Source organism: Erythrolamprus reginae, chromosome 2, assembly GCF_031021105.1.
Source record: "Erythrolamprus reginae isolate rEryReg1 chromosome 2, rEryReg1.hap1, whole genome shotgun sequence".
NCBI lineage: Eukaryota > Metazoa > Chordata > Lepidosauria > Squamata > Dipsadidae > Erythrolamprus > Erythrolamprus reginae.
Window position 1 is genome coordinate 179,633,827 of NC_091951.1, and position 27,795 is coordinate 179,661,621.

The 27,795-nt window shown below is 44.5% G+C and overlaps 2 protein-coding genes across 39 annotated transcripts in view; one reads left to right on the forward strand and one right to left on the reverse strand.

Moving 5' to 3' along the window:
• Nucleotides 1-11,545, forward strand: part of BAZ2A (bromodomain adjacent to zinc finger domain 2A) — an 85,722-nt gene extending 74,177 nt beyond the window's left edge. For all 16 annotated transcript variants that reach the window (XM_070740603.1, XM_070740605.1, XM_070740607.1 and 13 more), the window contains exons 24-29: nt 58-341; nt 4,853-4,985; nt 5,383-5,529; nt 6,206-6,453; nt 6,699-6,842; nt 7,537-11,545. In XM_070740603.1, the coding sequence (XP_070596704.1) occupies nt 58-341; nt 4,853-4,985; nt 5,383-5,529; nt 6,206-6,453; nt 6,699-6,842; nt 7,537-7,705 (1,125 nt within the window). In that variant the 3' untranslated portion in view covers nt 7,706-11,545. The remainder of the gene's footprint in view (nt 1-57; nt 342-4,852; nt 4,986-5,382; nt 5,530-6,205; nt 6,454-6,698; nt 6,843-7,536) is intronic.
• The window catches only part of RBMS2 (RNA binding motif single stranded interacting protein 2), a 547,749-nt gene that overhangs the window by 423,082 nt on the left and 96,872 nt on the right, over nt 1-27,795 (reverse strand). For 17 of the 23 annotated variants that reach the window (XM_070740630.1, XM_070740628.1, XM_070740626.1 and 14 more), the window contains one exon: nt 24,617-25,290. The exons of 1 other annotated variant lie outside the window; for it this stretch is intronic. Coding sequence is in view for 8 of the 22 variants with exons in the window: in XM_070740644.1 (XP_070596745.1) it covers nt 25,267-25,290 (24 nt within the window). In the remaining 14 variants the exon portion in view is untranslated. Of the gene's footprint in view, nt 1-12,388; nt 12,489-13,634; nt 13,723-24,616; nt 25,566-27,795 lie in introns of those variants that run through there. 5 more of the 23 variants (XM_070740639.1, XM_070740624.1, XM_070740622.1 and 2 more) reach the window with 5 other exon arrangements.

Consider the following 27,795-nt stretch of genomic DNA (forward strand, 5'->3'; position numbering starts at 1 on the left):
TCTTACGAATATTTTTTACTTATCATTTTGGTTTGGATTTTTTTGCCTTTCCCCCAGGGCTGGACGAGCTCAGATCCTGATTCTGTTAGGAAAGACTTGCGGTACTGTGAACGTGAACTAGACCTCCTGGAAGACATCACCGTAAAAAACAGGAGAGAGGGACCCGCCCTGGAGCGTGAATCTAACAACCCTCTGGATCTTGCAGTGCTCCGTCTTGAAGACCTGGAGCAGAACTTGGAACGGAGATACCTCAGAGAACCTCTCTGGCCTCTGCATGATGTAGTGGTAGAAAAAGCTTTGTTGAATAACTCTGATACCTTGGAGCAGGGTACCACAGAAATGTGAGTGTCTTCTTTTATTAATTACTGAATTGGTGAATTTATATCCATGAGTCTATATCCCAAGTTGTTAAAAACAGTGGCTTAGGAATCCCCAAATCAGTTATTTGGTTTTTTACCATCTTTCCCCAAAAATAAGACCTACTCAGAAAGTAAGTCCTAGCTTGATTTTTATATATGTGCCCAATATAAAACCTATCCCTCCCTCCAAATCCTTAAGGTTCCATAATGTGGGTGTCCTCCTGGATCCACAGCTGAAGCTTGACCATCATCTTTCAGCTGTGGCCAAGGGAACCTTTGTCCAGGTTCGCCTGGTTCACCAGTTATGGCCCTACCTGGATCAGGAAGCTCTAATCACGGTCATTCATGCCCTCATCACCTCACATCTTGATTATTGCAATACACTGTACATGGGGTTACCCTTGAAAAGTGTTCAGAGACTTCAGCTAATCCAGAATGCGGCTGCGCAAGCTGTTGTGGGTGTACCTAGGTACATCCTCACATCCACATAACACCAACACTCCCCATGTGCACTGGTTACCATTTCTTTCAATTCAAGGTGTTGGTTATTACCTATAAAGCCTATATGGCGTAGGACCTGATTATTTATGGGACAGTTTCCTGCCACATACTTCCCAAAGAACAATTTGATCCCACAGAGTTGGCCTTCTCCAGTTCCCGTCAACTAAGCAATGTCAGTTGGCAAGCCCGCAGGGGGGAGCCTTCTCTGTTGTGGCGGCTCCGGCTCTTTGGAACCAACTACCCCCCCAAGGTCTGTACTGCCCTACCCTACTGGCTTTCCGTAAAGCCCTGAAGACCTGGCTTTGCTGGCAGGCCTGAGTGCCATGAGATTAACATCTTATTCCGGCCAAGATATGATTGATTGTGATGTTTGATAGTGTTGTGATTGGATTGCAGCCAGATCCGCTGGCAAAAGACTTTGAGCCTGATGAACCAGGACCATCTGGGCATGGTTGGCCTGTGTGGCTGTCAGAAGAGTCGGACAGTGAGGAGGAGAAGGAGGGAGAGATAGTGTGAAGAGCCTGCACAGACTATAGAATCCCCAACTGTGGCTTTGCCTGGGTCTGAGGAGGAAGAGGAGATGAGGGATCTGATCCTGGGTCAGAATGATGCAGGGGAGGCAAGAGCAGTTACGCAGACTCAGAAGGAGGAAGTGAGCACAGCTGTGCATAATCTGCACTCCCAGGGTGTATATAAGGGGAGGAGTTAGGAGGTTTCCTTTGCAAAAAGCCAGAATTTGTTTCTCCAGAGAAAGAGAGCGTGTTAAGAGTTTTTTGTCTGCTGTTCAAACAAACCTTGCTGAAGTTCTGGACAATTATAGGGTTAATCTTATAAGTATTCCTTGACTTTGTAATCACTTGTTTGGGAATCTATCTTATCAACTTGGCCTCCCGCCTGAACTTTGGCAGTCAGAAGACATTCTTTTGTCCTAGTTTGTGCTTTTCAACATTGTAAATAGATTCTTTCATTTTGGAAATCTTGTGTCTGAGGATTAATTCTTCACTAGCTGATTTAGTTTAATTAAAAGAATGTCCGGTATGATGGTATTGAATGTGGAACAAATTAACAGCATCATCTGTTGATCTGTTTGCTCGATATGCAAAAGTGGATCCGTGATACTTTTCAAGTGGGACATCACTAGCCTTCAAAGGTTTTCATAACTACAGATGTTAGAGCAGCTGGTCTGTAGTCATTCAGTTCCTTGATGGAGGTCTTCTTTGGCATTGGGGTGATAGTGGAGCATTTGAAGCAAGAAGGAACATGGCATACTTCTAGTGATTAGGGTGAAGATGGGGGCCAATTGGTCAGCACAGCCTTTTAAGCAAGAAGGAGTTATATTCTCGGGGCCTGGTGCTTTTCCTGGCTTCTGTCTGAGAAATAGATCTTACACTTCCTTTTCTGTAATCACCAGGGGTTGTGAGCCCAATGAGATGGGGTCAGTTGTAGGTGGTTTGGCTGTTTTTGATGTGTCTTGAGATGGAAGTTGTGGAGATAGCAAGGCATAAACAGCCCAGGTTTGAATCCTAGAAGGGTATGGTTGGCTAAAAAGCTTGAAATAGATCTATACCAGTCTCCCTTTATTTCTTTATCAGTTCTTGGAAAGTTTGGACAATATGGTTTGGTGTCTGGATGGCCCCTGGAGTTGGGCTGAAAAGGCAAAAGGGAGCAGTGAGCTCCTTCCCATATTTGAGTACTTATTTATTAGATTTCTATGCCGCCCCTCTCCGAGGACTCTCCGAGTATGCCAGGTGACTTGACAGAAAAACATATATATAGGTATGGCTAACTAACGAGGCCATATTAGTCTCCTTTCATTTTCAAATTCAGCAAAAATATGTTATACGTAAATACATAAATACATAAATAAATAAATACATACATACATACATACATACATACATACATACATACAATTTTTTTGTCGAGTATGTTGTACTTGAGTATATATGTAAAATATGTAACATATATGTATGCAGGGGTGGGCTACTGCCTGGACGGATGGGAATGCAGTGGGGTAGCGAAAATGGAGCTCCACCCCAGAGCACCCAATTTGCACTTAAAGATGTTGAAAGAAAATGCAGGGCGTCCTGCATAAACCACGCCCACAGTGTGGTGGTAAAAATGTTGGTAGCCCTTCACTGTATGTATGTATGTATGTATGTATGTATGTATGTATGTATGTATTATGTAACATGTTTTTGCTGATAATGAAAAGGAAGGGAGAAGGTATAGATCTATTTCAATCTTATTTGCTCTCGTCAGCCAGCCATACCATTACTGGGATTTGAACCTGCAGCCTCTGCCTTGTAGGCAACAGTCTTAGCCTCTTGACTACAGGCTCTCCTCCTTCTCAGCTTGTACCATGGAAGGGTTATATGTGATTTTGTTTAATCAAGTCACCCTGGTATACCCAAATATGGGAGGCGCATACAGCTTTTTGTATGCTCCTGTGTAACATATTTTTGCTGAAATACACAATAAAAATATGTTACACATATATTATAGTTGTCAGCTATAAAAAGTTTATCACCCTTGGAATACGGCCCTGGTGGGGCCAAGAGGCAAAAAGAAAGCTGTGACTCTACAAAAAAACTCTCTCTCTCTCTCTCTCTCTCTCTCTCTCTCTCTCACTCTCTCTCTCTCACACACACACACACACACACACACCTCCTCCTTTCCCCCCTTATAATTCTACAATCCTGTCTGCTCTAAGTATCTGAAACCCTGATATTCACAGAAGAGCAGAATTTATTGGGATAGAACCGAGTACAGGTAGTCCTTGCTTAACAAGTCATTTTATGACCACTTGAAATTATGATGGCCGTGAAATGGGTTCTTAATGGTCTGCAAAGCATCCACATCCATCGTAAATGTTTCCCCAACCTGGCACAATCACATGACCACAAGTTGAGCATGTTAATTTGATGACCATGGTGTTCTGCAGTCATGCGACTTCAACTCATGAAGGATTTTGCTAGTTTCCAGAAGAAAATGCCCATTGAAATAAAGAATTTCCTCCAAGGAGCATGGCAATCCCGTAACTTGCAAAACAGGTTGGAAAATTACTTCCGGTTATATGAGTGGCTCAGCTTATGATCATAACTACTTCCCACTGCAATTCCAGGCTCAGTTGCAGTCAAGAACTACTGTAAAGTTTGTTTGCTACCCATCCTCTAATATTTCCTTATCCTTCTCTTTTATAAATGCACCCTTGCTGCAAAAGCATTGTTGGAAAAAAAGAAAAGTAGCATTTTGACTATAACATCCAAATTAATAGAGGGAAAGAAATGGAAAGATAAAAAGACAACAAATGAAACAGACCGAAAGATGGGGTGGGGAGATTTGACACTTTCATTGTCTTGTATGTTCCTCTGTGTTAAAAGAATAAAGAGCCCAAGGTTTGCCACATCAAGCTGCAGGGAGATTTTTCTCACTTTTTTTTGGTTTTGTTTTGGCTTTGAGGTCTCTTTGTAGTGTACAGTAGCACCAGGTGAAAACAATGGAACCTTTCTACTGAATTATGAAAACAATACTTGTATCTTGATAATGAATATTAAATAATTCAGTGGACTGTAGCATTTAATTTCATAATATTTTAAATTTGCCAGAATATGTTAGCATTCTTCGAATGGCTAGCATTTGTTAAATGTTCATTCTAGGAACTAATCTTTTGGAAGATTTGGGAAACTAAAAATAAAAAGGAGTTTAAGTGACCAGAAAAGTCAGTCTCTGATCTAGGAGTTCTTTGTGATCTTTGGAACACAAATTGTATTGCTGCATCTAAATAAGAGTAGAATTTTTTTTTTAAAAACGTACTCAGGCTGTGGGCAGCCCACCAATCAATCATTCTTTCATTACCTCTTAGAGGCTTCCCAGGAGTAGTGAGGCCAAAATTGACCTTCTACAAAGAAGGTTCTTTCGTGCCTCTTCACTAATATATTTTGCTGACTGAAATTGATATTCCTCGTTTAACAATGACTTTTCTTCTGCAGCACGTATGAAATCACACCACGGATGCGAATGTGGCGCCAGACTTTGGAAAGATGCCATAGTGCAGCACAGGTTGCATTGTGCATCCACCAACTGGAGCGCTCGATAGCATGGGAGAAATCGGTCGTCAAAGCGGTGAGGAAGGGGCGTTGGGCTGGGAGAGTTTTAGGGTAGGTAGGAAGTATAACCCAGTCTAAAGGAGATACCCAAGCCAGTTAAGTCACCTGTGAAATGCTTTGGTGCAGAAAAAATTATTACTGATTCTTCTTATGGCTTTGGCTATTGGCATGCATGCAGCTGAGCCAATACTAAGCAGAGGTTTTCAGGGGTTTTTTTTAAGCAGTTGGATTTATGTGATGATATCTCTGTTCGAAAGAGGTGCATCTCAAGGAGAGATTTCGCCTGGATGAGTTTTTCCTGGAAGGAGCTTTGGGGGTGAGAAGGTGCTTCACTTTAGGGAAAGAGTATAGGAAATCCTGTCACCTCGTGGAGAGATTTGGGATTATCCATTTTTGTCTTCTCTGCTTTCCAGACTTGCCTTGTGTGCCGAAAAGGGGATGATGATGAGAATCTGCTGTTGTGTGATAGCTGTGACCGTGGCTGCCACCTCTACTGCCATCGACCCAAGATGATGGAGGTGCCAGATGGGGATTGGTTCTGCTCTCTCTGCATCGCTCAGGTACTCACTCCATATGATGCCTTTGATCTTGTCTCTGATTTTTCCTGGGTTGGCAAGGTTTCCTTTTGTTTCTGCTGGGTGCCTTCATGTTCCAGGGGAGAATGGGTGGCATGGAGTGTGATGCTTCCCTATCAGGAAACTGGCACATTTACTAGCAGATAGCATTGATGTTGTGGCCTGTCAGACGTTGGCCTCTTCAGCAGCCAAATCAGAGGAGGAGGAGCCTGGGCTGTCCATCACCCCACAGTCTGATAGATTGTCTGACAGATTATCAGTCTGAAGGTGACGGATGAGGAAGAGGAGGAACAGCTGGGCCCAGTGCCTGATGCGAAGATGCGCAGAAGGCAGAGAAGCGAAAAGCAGTGGAAATCCGTGGGCCAATCCTTGGGGAGGAAGAGCCACCACTGCTAACAAAGCCCAGCCCTAGCTCTGGGGATAAAAAGCAGAGGGAGGATGTGGCAGACAACTATTCATCTCCCTGCCAGACAGATTTGTTAGCCTCCAGTGAAAGGCCCCGGCACTCCTAATAAAGGAATCTCGGGGTTAACTTCAGAGGTTTTGTTGTGTTTGGAGAGCTGGGTCAGAACAATTGACTGCACTGAACTGGACTCCTAGTCTAGGACTTGATGGTAGTTTCTCTCTTCTCTTTCCCTTCCCCAACTTTTTCATGATGCAGATGCAAGGGGGATATCAGGATGAGTTTGGCTCTCCACGGCGGGGGAAGAAGCGGAAAAGTGGTACTTCTGGGCCTTTTGGGGGAAAGGAAGAGCTCAGCCCTCGATCTCGGGAATCAGCTGCAGCCACCTCCCAACAGCATAGTATCCTGGCAAATACATCCCCTCGCTACTCAGGTGAAGGCCTCTCTCCCTCCAAACGAAGAAGAGTGTCTCCCCGAGGCCAGAGCGCCGATCTGACCTTCTGCGAGTAGGTGTTTCTCCTCTGCAAATTAGGGTCAGGGAGAAGCTTATAGGACATTTTTCCCAGAGAGAGTTGGAAAAGGTGGGGACAGGAGCTCAGGTTGTGCACTGCCAAAAGTAAAAGGGGAGGGAGGGAGGGAGCTGTCACTTAAAAGTGACTTTATTGATTAAAAGGGGGCAAAATAACTCCACTCGCTTCTGGCCAGGATTATGCCCTTCAGTGCCCCTCAGTATTGGTTCTTCTTTTGTCAGGATCATCTTGATGGAGATGGAATCCCATGAAGCTGCTTGGCCTTTCTTGGAGCCTGTAAACCCCCGGCTAGTGCCGGGCTACCGGAAGGTCATCAAGAATCCCATGGACTTTGCCACCATGAGGGCCCGGCTGTTGCGTGGTGGGTGAGTACACGGCAGGGCAAGGCATTTGGAATTGCCAAGCCACCCTCCTTCCCCTTCCCTCTCTTTCCCTATCAAGAGACGCAGCTGTCAGTAAGTGACCATTTATGTAACCGACTGTTTCAGTTTCCATAAAAGGGCTGCAAGGAGCAGGTTTATGTCATAGTTAAGTGACACCTTCATTCTTGTTGGAGCTAGGATAGGCTTTCTGTGGTGCCATGCAACATTCCACACCTGCTGGCTTGTTCCTAGTCAGGGATTAGCTGCTGTTCCCGCACAGAATACTTGCACTTCCCATCCGTCTCACGGCTGTGCAACTGGTGGGAGATGGAGGGTAATCCTGGAGAGATCTAAGGAGACCAAATGGCTGGGCCAGGATTTCCACTTCTCTCAGTTTGGGAGAGGAAAGGTTTTAGTGACCTTGGTGGTCCACTTCAGAGCTTCTAGAAAGAGTGATGCTGTGCCTATTTGAAGAGAGGCATATCAGACTGGGATGGTTTGGGGGAGCTACTAAAGGTAATTTATATATGGCCTACTTTAAATTCAGAAAGATGTGCCCAGAATTGGCAGCAGTTGTGAGAAGAAGTGGAAAGAGGAGGATGGAGCTATTGGAAGAAAAGGAGATTCTCAATAATAGGCGCTGTTGTGTCTCGAGTGCTGTACTTCTACACTCACCCGTGCTTCTTGCCATCCACAGATACAGCAGTTGTGAGGAGTTTGCTGCTGATGCTGTCCTGGTGTTTGACAACTGCCGGACCTTTAATGAAGATGAGTCAGAGGTGGGCAAGGCGGGGCTGGCCATGCGCCACTTTTTTGAGAGCCGGTGGGAGGAATTTTATCAGGGAAAACACGAGACAAACCCATGAAGCTGGCAGAACGGGGAGAAGTGCAAGGAGGAGCCAAAGGGGAAAGTGCCTCCCCTTTTACCCTGGGCTGCCCACTTGCCTCTTCCGGAGCTCATCTTGCTACCTGCTGATTTAATTTTTTCCCCTTCACAAAGACTGGACTTGGATTGGCATTTAACATCACGCCTTGATTCTCTTCACTCCAAGCAACACAAAACTCTGACTGTATAAGCCAAATAAAATATATATCTCTCTCCTTTTTTCAAAATGGAAAACAACAACAACAACCACCCACATCCCCACCTTAGCTGGGGCTATTTAATAATAGCAATAGTTCTTAGTGAATGTGTAAGAACACTTTTTTTCTGTGCAGTGTCAGTACCATGCATTAATGGCCAGTAATGTGGACGTTAGGTTTTCCTCCTTTTTTAGATTCTCATTGAAATGTATAAAAGCAGATCACTCCTGCCTCTGGAAACGACAACCTTGACAAGACCACACATGCTGCTTTTCTTCCCCATGCCCCTCCCATCTCTGCCTCACTCTCCCCTGCTTTCCCCCTTTCATTTCTGCAGCCACCTTTTCCTTTCGAGCCCGATTTCCTTTTCTAAACCCGAGAGTAGAGTTTAGAGTTGGTACTTGCATTGGGAAAGGATGTTCTCCCTGTGAGGGTGCTCAGCCCTTCTAGTCAAGGAAGGTTTCCCCCTTCACTGGAGAGGTGTCCAGATACGAGCTGCTGTATGAAAAGTTAGGAGTGGGTGGGGTTATATTCCCCGATTAGATTAATTTCCCCCAACTATCACATTTAATCCACAGTTACTCAGAGACAGAGTTATTCCAAATTTTATTTCTAAGGAAATAGTGCAGCAAAATGAAAATAACCCACCCAGCAGTTATCCACTAAGCAGCCAGTCTCACTCAGATTATATTGTTCTCTAGGCGTGCAAGTGATGATTAACTTGGACTAGCCTTTACACTCTTCCTTCTCCTGATCTCTCCACAAGGGCAGTCAGTGAAATTATCATAGACAGGAGTCCCTCTGTCTAATGTTCATACAGTTCGTGTCCCCTCCAATAGTGGGCAACTCCCTGGGCTATGGGGGACCAAAGTACACAAGCTTGCAAAACTGGGCTGCTCCAGTCAGCATCCTTAGAGGTACTGGCTTTTGGATGGTCGGTGCCAGTTCTTCTGAAGATCATATTATGGGATCTCACCCTTATTTGAATGTCCACAGCTCTCCCCCATCCAACTCTGCGCCAGTGTTATTCTTCAGGGATAGCTTCCGTCTACAAAGCTTGATCTGCCATCTCTGTAGGTGCGGCAGGACTGTTTGTTTCCTGCCTTGGCATGTGACTACCATAATCTGTTGTAAGGTTGCTTCCCTTCTGAGAAAGTTGTGAGATTGTCTCCACTGTAAATGGAAGGAACACAGCCCTTTCATTCTTCAGTAGCTATCTGGACCTCAACAAGATGATAGAGGATTGTCACTTTTCCTTCTGTGTTAGGTTTCTATTTCCTCACCATATTTTAATATATGTGATCTAAAGTGCAGCCTTCTTTGATTATCAAAGCGAAGACTTAGCATAAATGCAGCTTTGGATTGTAAGGCAAGTGAAGACAAAATAGAAATCTTTGTATCTCATGATGTGGGATGCAAGTTATTGCTTCATACCTTTAAACAGGAAGCAGAAAAATTGGAAACAGAGCAGTGCTCAGCTGGACATCTTTGTGTAATACCCATAGCTGACTTGTTTAAAGATCCAGACCTGTTTATACACGTTTCCTTTTGTTTTTGGTCTCCATTTTCTATATAGTATTTAATTTATACACATACCACGTGTGAATATTTTAATCTACTCTATATTTGAACATAGTTTTGAATATTTTGAAAGGAGGAAGCAAAATTTTGATTTAGTCCAACCGTAATAATTTTTTCCTGCACATCATTTTTACCAGTGTGTCATTTGTTCCTGTGCATTTGGGTGTCTTGGTGCTAGAGACTTGCGAGATTCAAATAGTGGTTGAAGCCAATCTCCTCTTAAATCATTCTCCCCTTTGTTTGTCTCTTATTGAAGCAAGATGTAGATTGTGGTCACAACAAAGGCTCCATCTCCATACGTGCCTGTGTGTGTTTATATGTGTGTGTATGCACACATGCATGCCAGTGCATTTGCCAGTTGGCTGGTTGGTCCTTTAAAAGAAAATTCAAAAAGCTGCCCCCGAGACCTTTTATTGAACAGAAGGCAAGATAAATTGGCCAATTCTTTTCCAGTCCCAGCGCAACCTCTCTCTCAGTCATTCCGTGAGGATAGGTTGAGGCCTGTTTGCAGCCCGTATTCCATCATGACCCAGGAGATCCCATTCCCCACCGAACCTTGCCAGAGAACCTGTGCCCTGTTCAGGAGCTGCAGACTGGGAGAAAGCCATCGCCCAGGCGCACTACAAGGAGGGCCCCTCTGTTTGTCCCTTGGCCAGTTTCTGCTTCCAGAAGCAGGGGATTGGCCAAGCCCTGTTCCGATGCACCCTCCAGAAGACATAGGTTGACTGTTCAGAGGAAACAACTTGGTTCTTCCATTTTCCTTCCACCGCTTCTGGTGGGTCAGAGGCGTAGAAAGCCACCTCCCGGAACCTTTCCTCCCTTGCTGCTTTCATATCCAGCCTGGCTCCTCAAACCATTATAATTACGGGTATCACTTGGGGCAGACATTTGGCTGGCAGGGTCGTATTAGGAGATGGCTTTCCACCTGATATCCACCTAGGCTACATTGGGGTGACATAAGGGTATGTGTGAGTGTTTGTGTGCGCGCGCATGTGTGTGTGTGGACCTGTGTGGGTGTTTTCGCCTCAATCCGCGTCAACCAATCCGATTGCAAGAGCACTGATGTAAGTAAAATGTAACCACAGGTGATATAACCTGGAGACGGAAACCTCCCTTACTGTGCTTCCTCCACCCCAACCTCACTTTCCTTCCCAATTGTTTTCAACAAAACGTAGCCTTTTTATATCAAATAACCTCAATCTTTATTTTATTTTAAATTTGGGGATTTTTGTTTTTTTGGCTTTTAAAAATAAAAGGTAGAGTTGGAGTCTATTTGAAACTGACTTTATATTATGCATAAATATTTATATTTTATCTAAATGTGCTGTAACAAAACTTCTTTTGGTGGGTTTTTATTGTGTTTTTTTCTGGATCTTTTGGGTTTTTGTTTTGTTTTATCAGTCCTGAGAGAACTCTAGAGTTGGTGGTGTTAATTTTTTATTTTTAATTTAGAGTTTCATGGTTTTGGGGTTTCTTTTTTGTTATAGAGACATTAGATTTATAGATTCAAAGCCTCACACTCCTTAAAAGGAAGAATCCAGGTTTGACCTAATCTTGATCTTCATTAAGGGATATGGTCTTTTCAATCAGTTTATGAAAAAAAAACTTGTTTATTGAAAGTTACATGGTTTTTGGACTTTAATTTAAGAATTGCAACTAGAATTGGCCTTATCATTCAACCACTGGCTTTTTCTTCCCCTTTCATCTTAATTTGGTATCGGAAAGGAACCAACTAACCCATCATCCTGTGAGATGTTCTGAACAGCAGGAAGGGGAGGGGGGAATCAAACTTTTTTATATGAAATAACCAAATGTGTTTGTTTTAGTGAATTTTTGATAATGTACAGTTTTTTGTGAATTTAAATTGATTTCTTTCTATATTTTTAGGACCAACCTCATTTTTAATAAGGTTTAAAAGGAAGAAAAAAAAGTCTAGAATTCTTGTTTGTTTCCTTGTGATGTTTCCACAAGTACAGATGTTAGAGTGCTTGTCAAGTTTCAAAGAATAAACAAAAACAACCCAATGTTTGATAGAGAAGAAATCGCCTGAGAATGTTGTCTTTTCTCTGTGATCATCCCTGCTTGGGGGGTGCATCCACTTGGTCCTTCCCTCCTCTGCCCTTATACAAGTTAAAAGACAGCTACGCCAATTAGATGCAGGTTCAATCCTGGCAAGACCTCAGCATAGTGTTTTGGAAAAGCTGTTTAAGTTGAGGCAAGTGCTTGATAAATTCATAACTCGTGCCTGGTGAAATTGCAGGGGCCCAAGATTTTATTTTTTAAAAAATCTAGTAAATATAATTGGTTTAAAACTAGGCTTTTGTACATACATTTCCAAAAGAATCAGGGTCTTTGCAGTTAACCTGTGGTTTTCCTTCTGTCTTCCTGCCTTTTGAGATGACCTTCCACCTCTTCCCCCTTGAGTGGCGGAGAAGGGTGCTAGGCCTACCTTGAAGAAGCTTTCCAGGCACACTGGAAATTATCATCAAGTATCAATTGAGCTAAATACATTTTGCTGTCCAAATGAGGGACTGCTCTTTCTTTGTTTGAGGGAGGGAACGGTACAGTGGGCAAGCAAGGATACAGAACAGATGAATGAAGACAGTTCCAACTATTTCATGTTTTCCCTGGTTTTACGATGCATAAAATATTTCAATTTTTCACAACCCAAAGTATGTTTTCAATTCAAAGTGGCCTGCAAGACTTCTGGAAGTTTGGAGTTCAAGAGCTATTTTAAAACTTTTTCCATAGTCTAAATTCTGTTTCAGGGCTTAGTCTTTAAGGCACATTTCTTCTGCATTCCATGCTAGGAATCGGTAAAGAATTACAATTCTCATTTTCTACTTTTCTGGCCTTCAACTTCAGTAGTCGGCCAGAGAGGGCCTCAGGACCTGCAGTTCTCCAACTGATAGCAAAAGTGTAGCATGAACTACCAGAACTGGTATCAGAACTGTAGTCTTGATCTCATGCTGTTGATGTAGTTGCCTGCAACAAAAGTACGTAAATAGCAAATGTTGCTCATTTTGAATTATTATTATTATTATTATTATTATTATTATTATTATTATTATTTATTAGATTTGTATGCCGCCCCTCTCCATAGACAAGAATGCTTGTGGAGCAATTGGCACTGTTCACTGCAGTATACTACAAATTACTGAAATATTTGGAGGAAGAGCATGAGTAACTTTAATTTGGAGACAAATGAAGTTCTCTACAGGCACTTAAATCCAGTCCTATTCTAGGTTCTATTCTAGATTGTGAGTCCCTTGGATTGTAAGGCAATCAAACTGGTTAGTCCTAGAGATCAACTCTGACTGCTCTTTAGAAGGTCAGATCCTGAAGATGAAACTCAAATACTTTGGCCACCTAATGAGAAGGAAGGACTGACTGGAGAAGAGCCTAATGCTGGGAAAGATTGAGGGCAAAAGAAGAACCAAACGACAGAATGAGGTGGCTGGATGGAGTTACTGAAGCAGTCGATGTGATCTTAAATGGATTCTGGGGAATGGTAGACAGGAAGGCCTGGAGGAACGTTGTCTATGGGGTTGCGATGGGTCGGACAACAATTCTATATTCTGTAATGTCTTCATCCTTTAAAGTTTGCATTGCTAATTATAGGTGCTAAAAATAAAACCCCTCCCCACCTCAAAAATAAGATCGGCAAAAGCTAAATCCTCTGTGTTGCCAGTAGCTGCACACAATCTCACACTGGTTTGCTCACTACCATTGCAAAAACTTAAGCTGTGTTTGCGGACATATTCTCACACACGTTACTGCTTCCACAAGAGAAAATTTCAGGTAGAGCAATGCCTGTTTAAACGTCCCATTAAATCTCCTTTTTGTGTGTGTAGAATCAGTACCAGGCGAGCCAACAAGCAGAGCTGCGTACAATAGTACCACAGTGGGATCTAAAGTGATTGGAAAGATTCAGGACTGGAACTGGACCTTTTAAGGGGTTGCTGGTGCTACCTTTTTTTGCCCTTTTATTCTGAGAAGGATTCCACTTAACGGACAGGGTATAATTAAAAACATTTTTATTGTAAGTTTAAAAAAAAGTTCAAATATCTTGTTCTCAAAAACGTTTCACAAATGGTGGATTAGCCAACGGCTGAGAGAGGAAGGAATTGGCTTCAAAGCTGGCTTTGTGATTAAGGCAGGACTGGAACTCTGGTCCCATGGCTTCCAACCAAGCAAATCCAAAACTGGAAATCTTGACCTGTGTAAGGGAAGAAAGCTATTCCATCACCCCTCGTGTTGCTATCTGGCCTCCCCCAACCCAAGATAAAAGTTCCATTTTTGTGGATCATTTTCCTTTGCCTGCATAACAGGCTGGCAGCAAGAAAAGCTGACTCAAGCAACCTATTACAATCGGATTAACCATGGTAGTTCTACTCTGAGAAAGGTATATTTTCACCAGAAATAGCTAATGGCTCAATTTTGTCCTACAGGGAAAAGCCCTTCCTGAGCAACTCAATCGCCCGTCTTACCATTTTATTTCCAATTAGTGTGGCCTATAGGAAACCTTTGGAGAGTTGCCAGCAAGGAAAATATCTTCTGTACTATCATTCCTTCCCACAGCAAATACCTAATGGCCTGCTGACTTTGAATAGAGAGGTGATAGCTCCAAAAAGAGCTCCAAAAATATAGCTGTCCTTTCCTCTTAAAGTGGTGCTTACTACACTCCTTTGCACCATGGAGTCTATAATTTGCCTGGGGCAAAGTACTTCCATTTGGCCTGAAAGGATAAGTGAATTACTGGAGCACCTGAGATGTTCCTGTAATGAGGTTTTCTTATCCACATTCTTCACACACCCGTAAGCAATTTGACACCTTTTCAGTGCTCTGACTTACATACAGAAGAGTACATTAATAAAGCTTTGATTCAGCTGGAAATTCAAGTTCTCTCAGTGCAATGGTCCTAGTGTGCAGGAAAGGTATTTTCTTTTATTTTATTAGTAAACAGGAATCTGGCTCTAAGATGGTACCCGATTTGAGTTCACGGTCTGTTAGGGGGCAGAATGTTCTGAGAGCTTCTGGCTTTTGGGGGTCTTTGATTTTGGATCTCCAGCTGGTGTGGGTGGCTTTGGCTTAGCCCCCTGGCTTAAAGAACAAGGGCCCCCGAGCCCCATTCGGTAGCCTGCATCTTTTTCCATAGGTCTTGATTCACCCAACCTCTAGGACAGTGATTTTCAACCTTTTTTGAGCCGCGGCACATTTTTTACATTTACGAAACCCTGGGGCACATTGAGTGGGGTGGGGGGTGGGGGAGGCTAAAAAAAGTTTGGACAAAAAAAATATCTCTCTTCCCTTCACTCTATTTCTTTCTCCCTCTTTCTCTCCCTTCCTCTTTCTTTCTCTCTCTCCATCCCTCTTTCTTTCTCTTCCTTCCTCTCTTTTTTGCTCTTTCCCTCTCCCTCCCTACGTTCCTCTGTCTCCTTCCCTCTCTTTTTCTCTCTCTCTCTGCTTTCTTTCTCTCTCTTGCTCTCTCTTTCTCTTGTTCTCTTTCTCTTGCTTTCTTTCTCTCTTGTTCTCTTTCTCTTGCTTTCTTTCTCTTGTTCTCTTTCTCTCTCTTGCTTTCTTTCTCTCTTGTTCTCTTTCTCTCTCTTGCTTTCTTTCTCTCTTGCTTTCTCTCTCTCTTGCTTTCTTTCTCTCTGAGCTTCGCGGCACACCTGACCATGTCTCGCGGCACACTGGTTGAAAAACACTGCTCTAGGACTCGTCCCTTTTTCCTTGGCCACATTTAAAAGTCCATCTTCCTTGTGAACACAGTGTAGGTTTGTGTGTGCCTTTGAGTCTGTGCTGACTCCTGGCGGCGTCTGGACAAGTCCTTGCCGCAGTCTTGGCAAGGTTTTTCAGAAGCGGTTTGTCAGTGCCTCCTTCCCAAGGCTGAGAGAGTGACTGGCTCACGTTACCCGGCTGCTTTCGCACCAAAGGCGGGACTACAACTGACAAGTGTCCCATTTTCCATCCTGGAGAATTAACTAGTTATTCCTGTAACTCCACAGCTGACAGAAGCACAGCAGTGGGCAAGCGGTGCCAGAAGTTGGCTTGTTCTTTCCAATTCACGGAACGTGGCTGAAAAACTTCCGCGGATGCAAAAGGGTTTCTCCCCACCCCCAGAATAGAACCTAAAGTTGTTATAAACAAATAATCTCTATTAAATCTTGGCAATTGCTCCTGTATTAGCAAATGGCCCAAATCCCACTACAACATGATCGGTGCAAAAGTGAATCTTGAAAAAATCGAGGCATAGCCCTGTCTTTTTTTTTTCCATCTTTTATTTCAAAACAAAAAATTGTTCAAAATGAGACCAGTCAGAGCTCCACAGAGGGGGCAATTGTACAGGGTTGAGAGAGAGAGAGAGAGAGAGAGAAAGAAAGAGAGAGAAACAGGCCTGGCGGTATGTAGCATGGAGGATACAAAACAATAGAAACTTCTCAATTAAAAAAACCTGTACAAATAGTCCCTAAGTATATAAATAAAACTAGTCAGTACAATGAATGAAGAGATGGGCAGGAACTTTCCTCGGGTTTGTGGCAAATGGAAGCCTTTTAAGAATTCCAGTACCTTCAAAAGGGGAGTTCTGAAGGTCTTTGAGTAAGAAATGGGATAAAGGCAAAAGAGGTTCCATCCTCCGTTGGGTTGACTGCCAAATGTGTTTTAACAAAATACATTTTTACATCCATGACATTTTTTTTTTCTCCTTAAAGCAAACATTTAGCTAACTTGTTCCCAAGTCATGAAAAAAAAAATACAAATACACTGAAGCACATGAAAGAAGAATAGCCTGTAGCTTTGTTATAGCCATGATCCAGCATGAGAAGGACGTTGCGTAGGGTGTGGATGCCTATTGCTATTTGTTTTAAGGGCAATTTGCTATAGGGCAAGGCATCAGTGCAACCATCACAACCCCCAGGTTAAGGGCATATTGCTCCAGAGGAAAGTGCAGACAAGCTCGAGATTTGTTCAAGACAAGTTAGGTTGGACCTCGTCGCATTGACTCACACGAGATCCTAGTTTAAACTCATCCGCGCAGGCCCCTCCTGCTAGGGGATGGGAAGACTATGGAAGAACACGAAATAGTCCGCAACCATACACATTTATTCCACAGCAATAGTCAAAAAGTGGGAAGGGGGTGGGGGGCTGTTCTGATTTCATTACTTTTTTTTTTTTTAAGTCACAACAGTTTCAAATCATCACCCGCATGGTAAAAGTTTGGAAGAAAGGGAGAAAAGTGGGGGGTGGGGGTGGGGAGAACCCATCGCCTCTTTTGCCCTAGCTTTGGCCCGTCCCAGAGACAGCTGCTCAATGTTCTGATGGGGGGACAGGGACGGGGGGAACCGTCTCTAGAAGAACCCAATGTGCAGCCCCCAAAAATGGAAGCAGGAAATCATAGCACCGAAAGTCCTGGAATATAATTGGCCGGGTTAACAACTTCGGGTTAACTTACACAAGTCGATTTGGAATGGCTGAAGCCTTTCCTCTCCGAGTGTGTTGCTTTGCATGCTTGCTGTTTGTGTGTGTGTGTGTGTGTGTTTGTGTGTGTGAAGAGCTGACCATTTTGGGGGGACAGGGTTATGTGGGTTACTATTATACAGGTCTTACTGGGAACAAGTTTAGAGCAAGCATGTCCTTTTTTTTTTGGAGGGATGGGGTGGGTGGGCTCTAGATCAGCCATCCTGGGCCAAACCAAGGATCCAGAAAGCATCCTCTTTACAATGAACCAGAGTTTGATCTTTGGAAAAGTTGTAACAGTATAGTAGCACTAAATATATCCTTACCCTCCCCACTTCTTATCGCCCCACCCCACAAAGCCATACTATTTATACAATTTTTACAGATGATGAAAGTCCTTGCTCAAAAGTAGTAAGTCTTTCTGCTAATTTTGTTGCCTGCATTCTACCTCCTGGTGGTTTTTAAAGGAGAAGCAGGTGATGGTGGCTTAAGAAAGTAGGGCGTATCTTAGGGCAATGATTGATTCCCTTTCCGTTGTTAGAACCGAACCCTTGTGAATGGTGTACTTTGCTCCAGGGAACCTCTTGGGAGGTAATGTCCTGCTTTAACCACTATTCTCTGTATTTAAAACAAAACTCCGATGGGGCTGCTGTCATTTTGGAATCTCCCTTGATCTCCGCTGGGAGCAGTGAAGCCCCAGGAGAACTTGGGGAGCTCAAGAGATTGGGGGGTGGGGGTGGGGAGAAAGAGGAAGGTGACTTCCTGGTCTTGTCAAACTATCGCCCGGTTGGGTTCTCACAACAGAGCCACACAAAAAATGCTTCTCTAGACAAAACCTTTTCTGCTCCATTTTTTTTTAAAAAAACCCCAAACTAATACATTTTACAAGGAAAATTAGAAAAGCAAAGCAAAAAACAAATACATTGAACATAAACGGTATCAATTAGCAGCAACACGGGGTCTTTTTTCTCTTTCCTTTTTTTTTCATTCAAACCAACATTTTTCTTCTCTCTCTCTCTCTCTTTCTCCCCCCCCCCTTCCAAAAAGCAGAGGAGCCTAAAGGGGTTTTTTCCCCTCTTTTTAAGGGTGAGGTGGGGAACGTATCCCTTGGAGAAGGTGCAGTTTGCCGGTTCCAGGTATACAAATGAACTGCGAGTGCATGTGAGGTAGATGTGTAGCTAAGAATGATGACCACTGGAATTGATGAGCATAAAAATGAAGGGGAGTTCTGAACCGGATTTCCTCTGTCTCTCTCCATCCCTACCCCACCCCACCCCTATACACCACCAACTTCCGAAGAGAGCGTGGCTCAACGCCAGCATGGTACAATTAAAGATGAGGGCGCTTGCTTGCTAAACCAGGGCTCTCCAATTTTGGCAACTTTAAGCCTGGCGGACTTCAACTCCCAGAATTCTGGGAGTCGAAGTCCGCCAGGCTTAAAGTTGCCAAGGTTTAAGAGCCCTTTCCTAAACTATCCGCATTGGAAATGGACCTAAGTTGTAATAGCTCTTGGAGGCAGCCTGCTGCATTCTCCTCTGGGGTGGTGGGTGGAAAAATGGGATGGTTAGGGGAGGGGGGCGGGAGCTGGACTAAGGAGCAGCAGCCAGGTAGAAAGGAAGGACAAGACTACGGCATCCTTGCTTTTTGAAGACTTGACAACGGAGAAAGGCTTGAGCTTGGTAGGGCTGGGCATTTCATAAAGTGCAGGGACTGCTTTCCCCCCGCTTTCAGAATGGGACAGGGGAAATCAAGGCACAAGATTAAAAACAATAACAACAACAAACAAACCGGCAGCTCAGAGGTGTGGGCTCCCAAAGGTCCCAGCTGCATTTGTGGTTGGTCCCTGCACAAAACATGCAGGCTTCCATAGCATGGTTTAATAAGCAAGGGATGGTTATATGTGGGAAAGCATCGTCACGGTGGTCTTCCCATCCCCACAACAGGTGGGGCTATAGCTGTGGACAGGACTTGCAGCCTGCCAGGAAGCTGGAGCCTCCCCATAAGCTTTCGGCGGAGACTGGGTGGTAAGAAGGTGCCATCCAAAGTGCCCTCTGCAGCTACTGAGGATGAACGAGAAGAGACTAGCGTTTGTCTAGTTTTTCATCACCCACTATGCTTCTGTTCCAAGTGGATACGATGGCATAAACTTAAAATACAATGCTACTGCCCCAAAGCACATCTCTGAGTATGATTGCGCAGGAGCATCTTGAGTGTGCAAATAACACCTGTCCGCAACTCTTTTTAACTCCCTGCATCTTTGCCGGGGATAGACACACCTGCCTTCTTCAGCTGCCATGGGTTCCTAGATTTAAAAACAAAAACAGCTGCTTTAAAGACGTAGCAGAGAGAGGCAATGTCTCTGCACTCTTGCATTCCAAAGGACCTTCTTGAACCCAGATCTAGAGCGATGCACAAAGCTAAACTCTACCTTGGATGAGAGGGCTGTGGGGCAACGGTCCAGGAAGAGGAATGAGAATACAGATGAGGCTTCAAAGGAATCTTGGCAAGGACAAAACGCGTGGGAAAGACTCTATTTCTCTTCCCTCAGCTTACATTCACTCTTTAAATCCATCCATCTCTAGCTTTGATCTCCTTCAATCTTAACACATAGTGGACTCCCTCCAAAACATTTCTGATCCAGAGCTGCCCTCTTTTCAAATCCTTAGCCATCTCTGCTTTGACATGCGCACCACACACTGGCCACTACTACTCCATCTCAAGCTCTCTTTTACCATTGTCACAACACTGTCTCAATGCCTTTGGGTGGGTGATTCCTGGATGGCAATTCTACTGTAGATTCCAGCCTACTTTTGTTTCTAATACGCCGTGAGCTCACTTAAAATCCCTAGGGAGTCGCATTCGGTAGACCATGCCGAGTCTGCCTCGATTCGTGGGTCAGCACCTTCCTCTTCCATCCTTGAAGGCTGCCTACTAGAACTGGGTTTGAAATGCAGCTTCCTGTGATTTCCCCCATCCAATAGCTCGGACTTTGGATCTGCCAAATGCTACCTCCTAATCCACATCCAAGATGACCAACAATGAGCCAGCCCCAATCTCTGCTTTTAAAAGAGGAAGACCCATCAACACTTCAGAAGAACCAACTTTCAGAGATCAGTGTGTGTGTGTGTGTGTAGGAGTCTTGAGGCCTTTTGTCTTCATTTAGAAATGAACACTGCAGTTTGGACAAGTGGGTGTGCTGTGAGCCTGTCTCAAAATTATGTGATACACCTAGACCAGTGGTAGGCAAAATTGGCTCTTCTATGACTTGTGGACTTCAACTCCCAGAGTTCCTGAGCCAATCATGCTAGCTCAGGAATTCTGGGAGTTGAAGTCCACATGTCATAGAAGAGCCAACTTTGCCAACCCGACTTAGACTAGACTACAGGTGGGTGGCTTCCTTGCTGGCAAACATGTATTTAGCTCTTTGCAGCCAACATTTAGGGATCCATTAAGCGGCAGCATCGAAGTGGGATTTTTAAAAATAAACAGATCATATGGACAAATTGGACCCCCGGGATCTTCCAAGGTCTCATGGAACGTATCCTGCATCAAATTCCCGGGGTCGTGCCCTATTTCGATGACGTGCTCATCTCGGCCAAAAGGACAAGCTTTGTGTCCTCTATGGGTGGGAACCTGCTTAGGATGTGCTAGGTATCTAATGGCAGCTGAATACCCAATGCACAGATCAGAAAAACAATCTGGGCAGATGGGTACGCTGAAAGAAGGAACTCTCGTTTCCAAAGCAGCTCTCGATCTGGCATAGAGCCCTCGGGCGGCTTTCAATGCAGACCTACATTTCTGTGAACCGATAAGCATCCCGGCAGTTCAATGAGGGTCAGGTTAGCATTGCACTAGAGACGGCACAGAAATATTGGGGGCAGGTCTACAAATCGACACACATGGGTGTTTTGAGATTTCACTACGGCTACAAAACACAGGAATGTGCACATTGACTTAAAAAGTTTAAATTTCCTGAATTTATGGGGATTTCCTTCTTGGGAAGGACTCCTCTCTTAATCGTAACTAAATTTTACAGAGTTGATCACAGATTTTTGCCTTTTTTTTTTTTACTTACTCTGAGTGCTGAAGAGAAAAAATTTAGGAAGCTAGGATACTCATTTCATATAAGCAGTAAAATAAACGTGGTAGCTAGTTAACTGTCTTTGCTCTCCCAAATTATCTTGGGTTCAAATCCCCATAGTTTGCTGCTCTGTTTTCCAGCTTAAAGGCAATGCCAAACCAAGTCAAAGGTTTGGCATTTATCCGTTTTAAAAGTCCTGATATCAGCACTTGCTAATTTTATTTACTTTATTAATCAATGATTTTAATGGTTTTAATAAATAATTTAATTCATTAATTTCAATGCTGTTCCTGCTAGGAAACAGGTGACCCTGATTTTAATTATGTAATTATACCTGAATGCCTAAACTATGACAGGGCTGGAAAGATAACTCGTGTTTTCATTACATGCTTCAAATTTACACTAAAGGCAACATAACATCCTTGGTGTTTACTTTCTAACAGGTTTCCAAGTTAAGAGTCTAGAGAAAGGGAGATTTTAAATTTTACTTTTTTGATTCTCGCTACTTTTAAAAATGGTCTTGGACTAAAGGCTCTGCAAAATTTTAATCTAGGGGTTGAATAAACCTACCAGATTCTTAGTTACCATAATAAGATGACTAAATATCTAGCATATTTCCCACTCCAATCTAAAAAAGGTAGTGGGGGGGGGAGAGGTGCTTGGAGGCAATTGAAATGAAATATATTTCAAGCCAGAAGAATCTTAATTGTAAACACATCAATTTGTAGGAACCAAATTTAAGAATCAGGAGACCCTGTGGACAACATCCCCCCCTTTAAAAAAACCCCATGGGCTTCAATAACCACCCACTATTAATTGTTTTAGCAAGATCTTGTAACAGATTTGGACAAGCAGCTACGAATCCTAACCTAGTGAGAAATTTGGCAGCACAAGTCCTATCAAAACAAGAGGGGGAGTGTGAGCCTTTCTACCAATCTCACCCACTCCCAAGAAAATTTCACAGATTGCCTTTCCTCAACCTGGTGTCTTCCAGATGTAGAGCTGTGCTTTAAGCCCACCTGGAATGCATCAGAAAGGGTCCTAGAGGATTAGAGAGAAAACTCGGGGTATCAAGGGTGTCTGCTATAACCTTTCTAAAAGCTGCTCAAAACAAAATGGGGAGGGGGGCAGGCAGGAGAGTGGCCTGTTAAGGACCAGGTGTACCCCAACCTAGTCTGAGGTTACAGCCCATCTTTGGAGCAAACCTGGAACAAATTTCTCAAGCAGGATCCTTTTATAGCTTGTACTTACTTACTCTGGGTGTAGATGTGAGAGGTTTTAAAAACTGTAGTTTGGCCTCTGAGCCCTGCAGGCAAATAACCAGAGTGAAAGGTGGGTGGGTACCGACCCCCCAACCTAGCTGGGAAGATCCTTTACGAGTCCTGCAGAGTCGGTTCGCTCCTCTGCTTTTGCCTCCCCCAATAGCCCGTTGGAACCAGAATTTCCGTTACTGTAAATTTTGTTTTTAATCGTTTTTCTAACTAGCCACCCCGACCCATTCTGGGGACCCGACCCTGCAAAACTCCACTTGGCCACGGATGAGGACCCATCGAAGATCACGGAACATAAAAGATGAAGGCAAAGCTTGCATGCCCCATAAAAGGCACTTCAGTTTCTCTCAGCACTGGGGGGGGGGTGCGGGGGGGAAGAGGGTGGTGGGGGTGGTTAGGCCAACCGGGCGTGTCTGGCCAGGCCAGAGAAAGGGGCACCAAATGTAGCCAGGGCTTTGGCTCCCCTGGGCTCCTGCATTGTTGGTCTTGCCTCTCTATCCCAGCCGTGTCTGTGGGGCCGCTGTGAGCAATGCAGGGTGGTCTCTAAACTAGTCTGGCTGAAGGACTGTATGAGGATGGGGAGAACTCAACCTCCCCCAACTCTCCCAACAGGAAGTCAACCTGCTCTTGCTGGGTCAGGGCCATGGTTTCAAAAGGGCCGAGGCGACCAAAGGATCCCGAGCAACGCACAAACCCAATGACGCCTCGATATATATTTTATGCCACTGCCTCCGACGTCACCCTGCCCACACATCTGCCTCCACTCCCTCCAAAGACATAGATGGGTAAACAAACACACAAACACAGGCACAAACACAGGACGGATCGGGACCAACATGCGCACGTACCCTTGCTCCCCTAGACTCACGGGACACCCGTATGGCCTCCGCCATTGCTCCTCCTTCCTGATTGTCAGCTGCATAAGAGCCATTTCTTCAAAGGAAGGGGCCAGCAGGGAGGGTGGTGGGAGGGGAGGAAAGAGGGAAACGAGGTGATCACAGCCCAAAAGCAAAAAAACAACATCATCGGAGCAACAGGATGGAAGGGTCAGCTACATGCCAGCTGAGCTGGGCTGGGGGGATGGGGGGTGACTTTATGGTGGAAGAGAGGATGACTTTTAGCACCATCTGGTTGGGGGGGGAAGGAGAAGGGAAGGGAACATGCAGAGGTGTCTAAAGCACTTCAGGAGGCTCTGCAGGGAAACACAAGGTAGGAAAGGCTGAATTATTGCACATAGTCTCCTCCTATTGCAAATCTCAGGGCGCAGCCAGCAATCGAGGGCTGGGGGGGGGAGAGGGATAACGTGCATAGTAACTAGGGGTCTCCGGAGGGGAAGGGTGTGTCGGGGGGAGCTGGGACGTCCCCTGTGAGGTGCTCGACGACGCTCCTTGGTTGCTCGGTTCACGGCAATCGGGACGGGCTTCCTGCAGTCCCCACCGGTCGGAAGGAGAAGCACCTGTTCCCGGCTGAGTTGGTCGAGAGACAACGGATGCACTGTGGACCCGGGTTGGCAGGCATGCAGGAACTAGGTGGCGGAAGAAGAGGGGCGTGGGGCTTACGGCAGCACAGTCCGGACCGCAGGCAGCAGAAGGCACTGTGTGTGTGTGTCTGTGTGTGTGCGTGTAAGAGTGTGTGTGTTTGTGTGTCCCGGGGGATGGGAACGGGGGCGGGAATGAGGGGCGGTGAAGCACTGCTGCTGGCAACGTGTCCATTCAACGTCCGAGAGTCCAGAGGTGACGACGACGCATCACTGGCGGCAGATTCCTTAGTCCGTTTATTGTTCCCCCTGGTCCTGGGTAGGACGGGGCAGGCGAACCGGGAAGTGGGGGGCGGGGGGAGGCCTCCCCAATGGAAGCAAAGACAGGTCTGCACAGAAGCTCAAATCAGAGTCCAAAACATCCAGCAAAAAACAGTCCAATTGGACAGAGGGCAGAAATTGAGGTCTGACGCAAAACTCTTGTTTTTCTCTCTCTCTCAGCGGAGGCAAAATTGATGCCAAAAAAACTGACAAAAAAAGAACGGGATCAAGTTCATCCGATGCCTCCAGCTGCATCATTTCATTCCGACTTGACAAGCATTAAGCGAACCCCTCTTGCTGCCGCCAAAGTTCAACTTTTTTTTTTTTGAGATTTCCTTTTTTTCTGAATTTTTTTTTTGTAAATTTCCTCTTTTTTATTTTTTTGTAAATTTGTCTTTTTTAGAAAAAAAATACCCTCTTGAAATAATAAAATAATCCTTTCAAAGCAAAATTCCCTCCCCGCTCCCACACCCCAAGGAAGAAGAAGAAGAAGAAGAAAAAAGAATTCCCGCACTGATTTTTATCCTACAGCTGCGAGGTGGGGCTTTTCAGAGCATTTTTTTTTCCTTATAAAACAACAACAAAAAAAATATTCAAACACTTTTGCATATTTGTCCTTTAAAAAATCTTTTACATGACCAAAGAAAACAAAATGAATTCAAAGGAGAAAAAAAAACAGCCTTCCTCCCACAGAGGTACCGAACCAGCTTTCCAAAAGAAGGGGGCAAAAAATCATTTTCTTCTCTGGGGAATTCTGGGGCATCCAAAGCGTTTGACTTTGCTGTTATCAAGAAAATAAACACGCACGCACGCACACACGCACACAGGCGCAAACATACACGCACAAATGTTCTCGTATTAAAATAGTCCTTAGTCCATCTGTACATCTAAGGGTTGGGGGTATTATTATTTTTTTTGTACCCCCATTCTAACCTCCTTTGGTTCCTCGGTGACAAAAGTCTATTGCGGTTATTTCCTTTTTTTAAAAAAAAAACAAAAACAAAACAACCTTTTTCTTCGCCAAAAAGAAAAAGAAGGAAAAAAAAAAGAAACAAAAACAAAAATGGTTCCGACATCTTCTAAACGCAGCACAAAATTTTAACAAAACAACAACAACAAAAAAGAAGGACACGTTGTCTCCCTCGAAGTGATTGCTCACGGTTGAGCTGCTCGGTGGCACTAGAGGGATGAAAAAGGGAGGGAATTACTAGAGCGGGCGACAAAGACCACGGTGGAGGTAGTTAGCGTGGCACACAAAGCAGTAAGCAAGAAGAGAAACCGTCCCATTCCCAAGCCTTCCTCCTTCAACCGCTCTTCCCCTGCTTCTGGCAGCCGCCCTGGTGTCCAACGTCTCAGGAAGCATTTGAAGGGTCTACCTGCCAGTCTGAAGCACAGAACATTGGCCGCCTTCAAAGTGTTCCCTGTGGGAAATGTGGACATCACACCTGGAGCTCCTTCAAAAAAAGAGAGGTCACTCTGAGAGCTGATCTCAGAATTCCAAGCGGGAGAGTCATATTAGCCTGCTCGGGAGAACAAACGAGTGTTGTGACACCGTAAAGGTCAATATATAATACAGTGGTCCCTCGATTTTCTCGGGTTCGAACTTCGCAAAAAACCCACAGTTTTTCAAAAATATTAATTAAAAAATACTTTGCGTTTTTTCCCCTATACCACGGTTTTTCCTGCCCGATGATGTCATATGTCATCGCCAAACTTTCGTCCACCTTTAATAAATATTTTTTAAAATAAACTTTAATAAATAAACATGGTGAGTAATAATCTAAATGACTGCTAAGGGAATGAGAAATTGCAGTTTAGGGGTTTAAAGGGTTAAGGGAAGGCTTGTGATACCGTTCATAGCCAAAAATAGTGTATTTACTTCCGCATCTCTACTTCGTGGAAATTCAACTTTCGTGGGTGGTCTCGGAATGTATCCCCCGCGAAAATCGAGGGAACACTGTACAGGTCTCATTGGACAAATGAGGTCGACATGTGAAAAGTTCAGCATGTGATCTTCAGTGGTTCCTGAAGGTCACCTACCTTCAAGATCACTGGGTTCACAAATTGCCTAGCTGTATGCAAAGGCAAGAGTCTCATTAACATTCTACTTTCTGCTCACTCAGTTTGTGGTTTCCAGTGATGGACTCCTACGGGTAGGGTCAGGTACGCAGTACGGGTAGGTACCTGCTGATGGCATCACTTCCTGGGACCATCATCTCTTTTTTGGGGGGGGGGATTATTTTTCTTTTTTCCCCCTTCTGGGTATGTTTCTCTTATCGCAGTAAATGAGGTTGAATGTGTATAATTTTAGAAGAGCAGTGTGTACATACACATACAGTTTATATAGTAGATGTATATTTTTGGGTGCCTGTGTGTAATATGTATGTACACAAATGGCATATATACATAGAATTAAATAGTATATTTTGGATGTTCAGTAATGGTAAATAGATAGGGGAATTGTATCTCTTTGAGGCAAGGAGAGGCCAGGCACCCTAACCCTAACCCAGGGGTGGGCAAAGTTAGCTCTTCTATGACTTGTGGACTTCAACTCCCAGAATTCCTGAGCTAGCATGATTGGCTCAGGGATTCTGGGAGTTGAAGTCCACAAGTCATAGAAGAGCCAACTTTGCCCACCCCTGCCCTAACCCAAACCCTTGACATGAGTGACATCAAGTTGGCCACCTTAAGCCACTCCCCCAGTCACATGACCACCAAGCCACTCCCACCTGACCACATGGTTGGCAAGCCACACCCACAAAATAAGCCACACCCACAGTGGGTTAGTAAAAAAATTTTGCAGCTCTTCACTGGTTGTTCCCAAGGTTCAAATTTGATGATCCTGATAGGGTGGGGGGGGGAAATGAAGCCAACATAGAAACGGGGCCTTTTCCTGCGACAAGGAGGAGATTCTGCATCCTATCTCAGCGAGAAGTTTGAGTCTTCTTCATCCTTGGAACTCGAGAGGTGGGACAGCCTCCACCAATCTAGGTGATCTCCCAAATGTGGAGATTTCAACTCCCAGAATGCCTCAGTCACCACAGCTGCCGCTAAGAATTCTGGGAACAAAGGCCACAGACTTGAACAATGTCTGGCTCATTCCAGAAATGCTCCGTGGAACCTGATGTGGAGACTCAAGCCCAGCTTCTTGGCTTCCTCTTTCCTTATTTAGGAGTAAGAGAGTAGTTCAGCCCCCTCTCTGTCCTTAAAGCTTCTCCACACCCTTTTTATTCTCTTTTAAATTAGGCAGGAGGAAGAAACAAGGGGGCTCTGCTATACAAGCCTCCTGCTTGGCAGCTTCTTTTTAAAATTGAAATTGTGCTTAAGCACAAGTCCACAAGTCCGGTTTCCTGCAGTTACTTGAATCATATGGGGAGGGGTGTGTCTGTTTAATTTCCAAGCCACTGTCCCTCCGTGGCAAAGAATAGAGAGGGGAGGACCCTGGATCTCAATTTTCCAATTGGCCATGACTGGATGCTGTAAAGTAAGAGATCGAGGCTCCTCTGTCAACCTCCTCTATGACACATTCCCAGCTTTAGTCAAACGCCCCAGTTCCCGAATGCCACGTCAACCTCCTTGAAGGAATCTTCAATGGCATGTTGGATGGGACAAATCCAGGTTGTCTGGAGTTGCTGGAGAAAAATATCTTTGGTGGACTCCTTTTTTTTACTCTCTGTCCCTCTC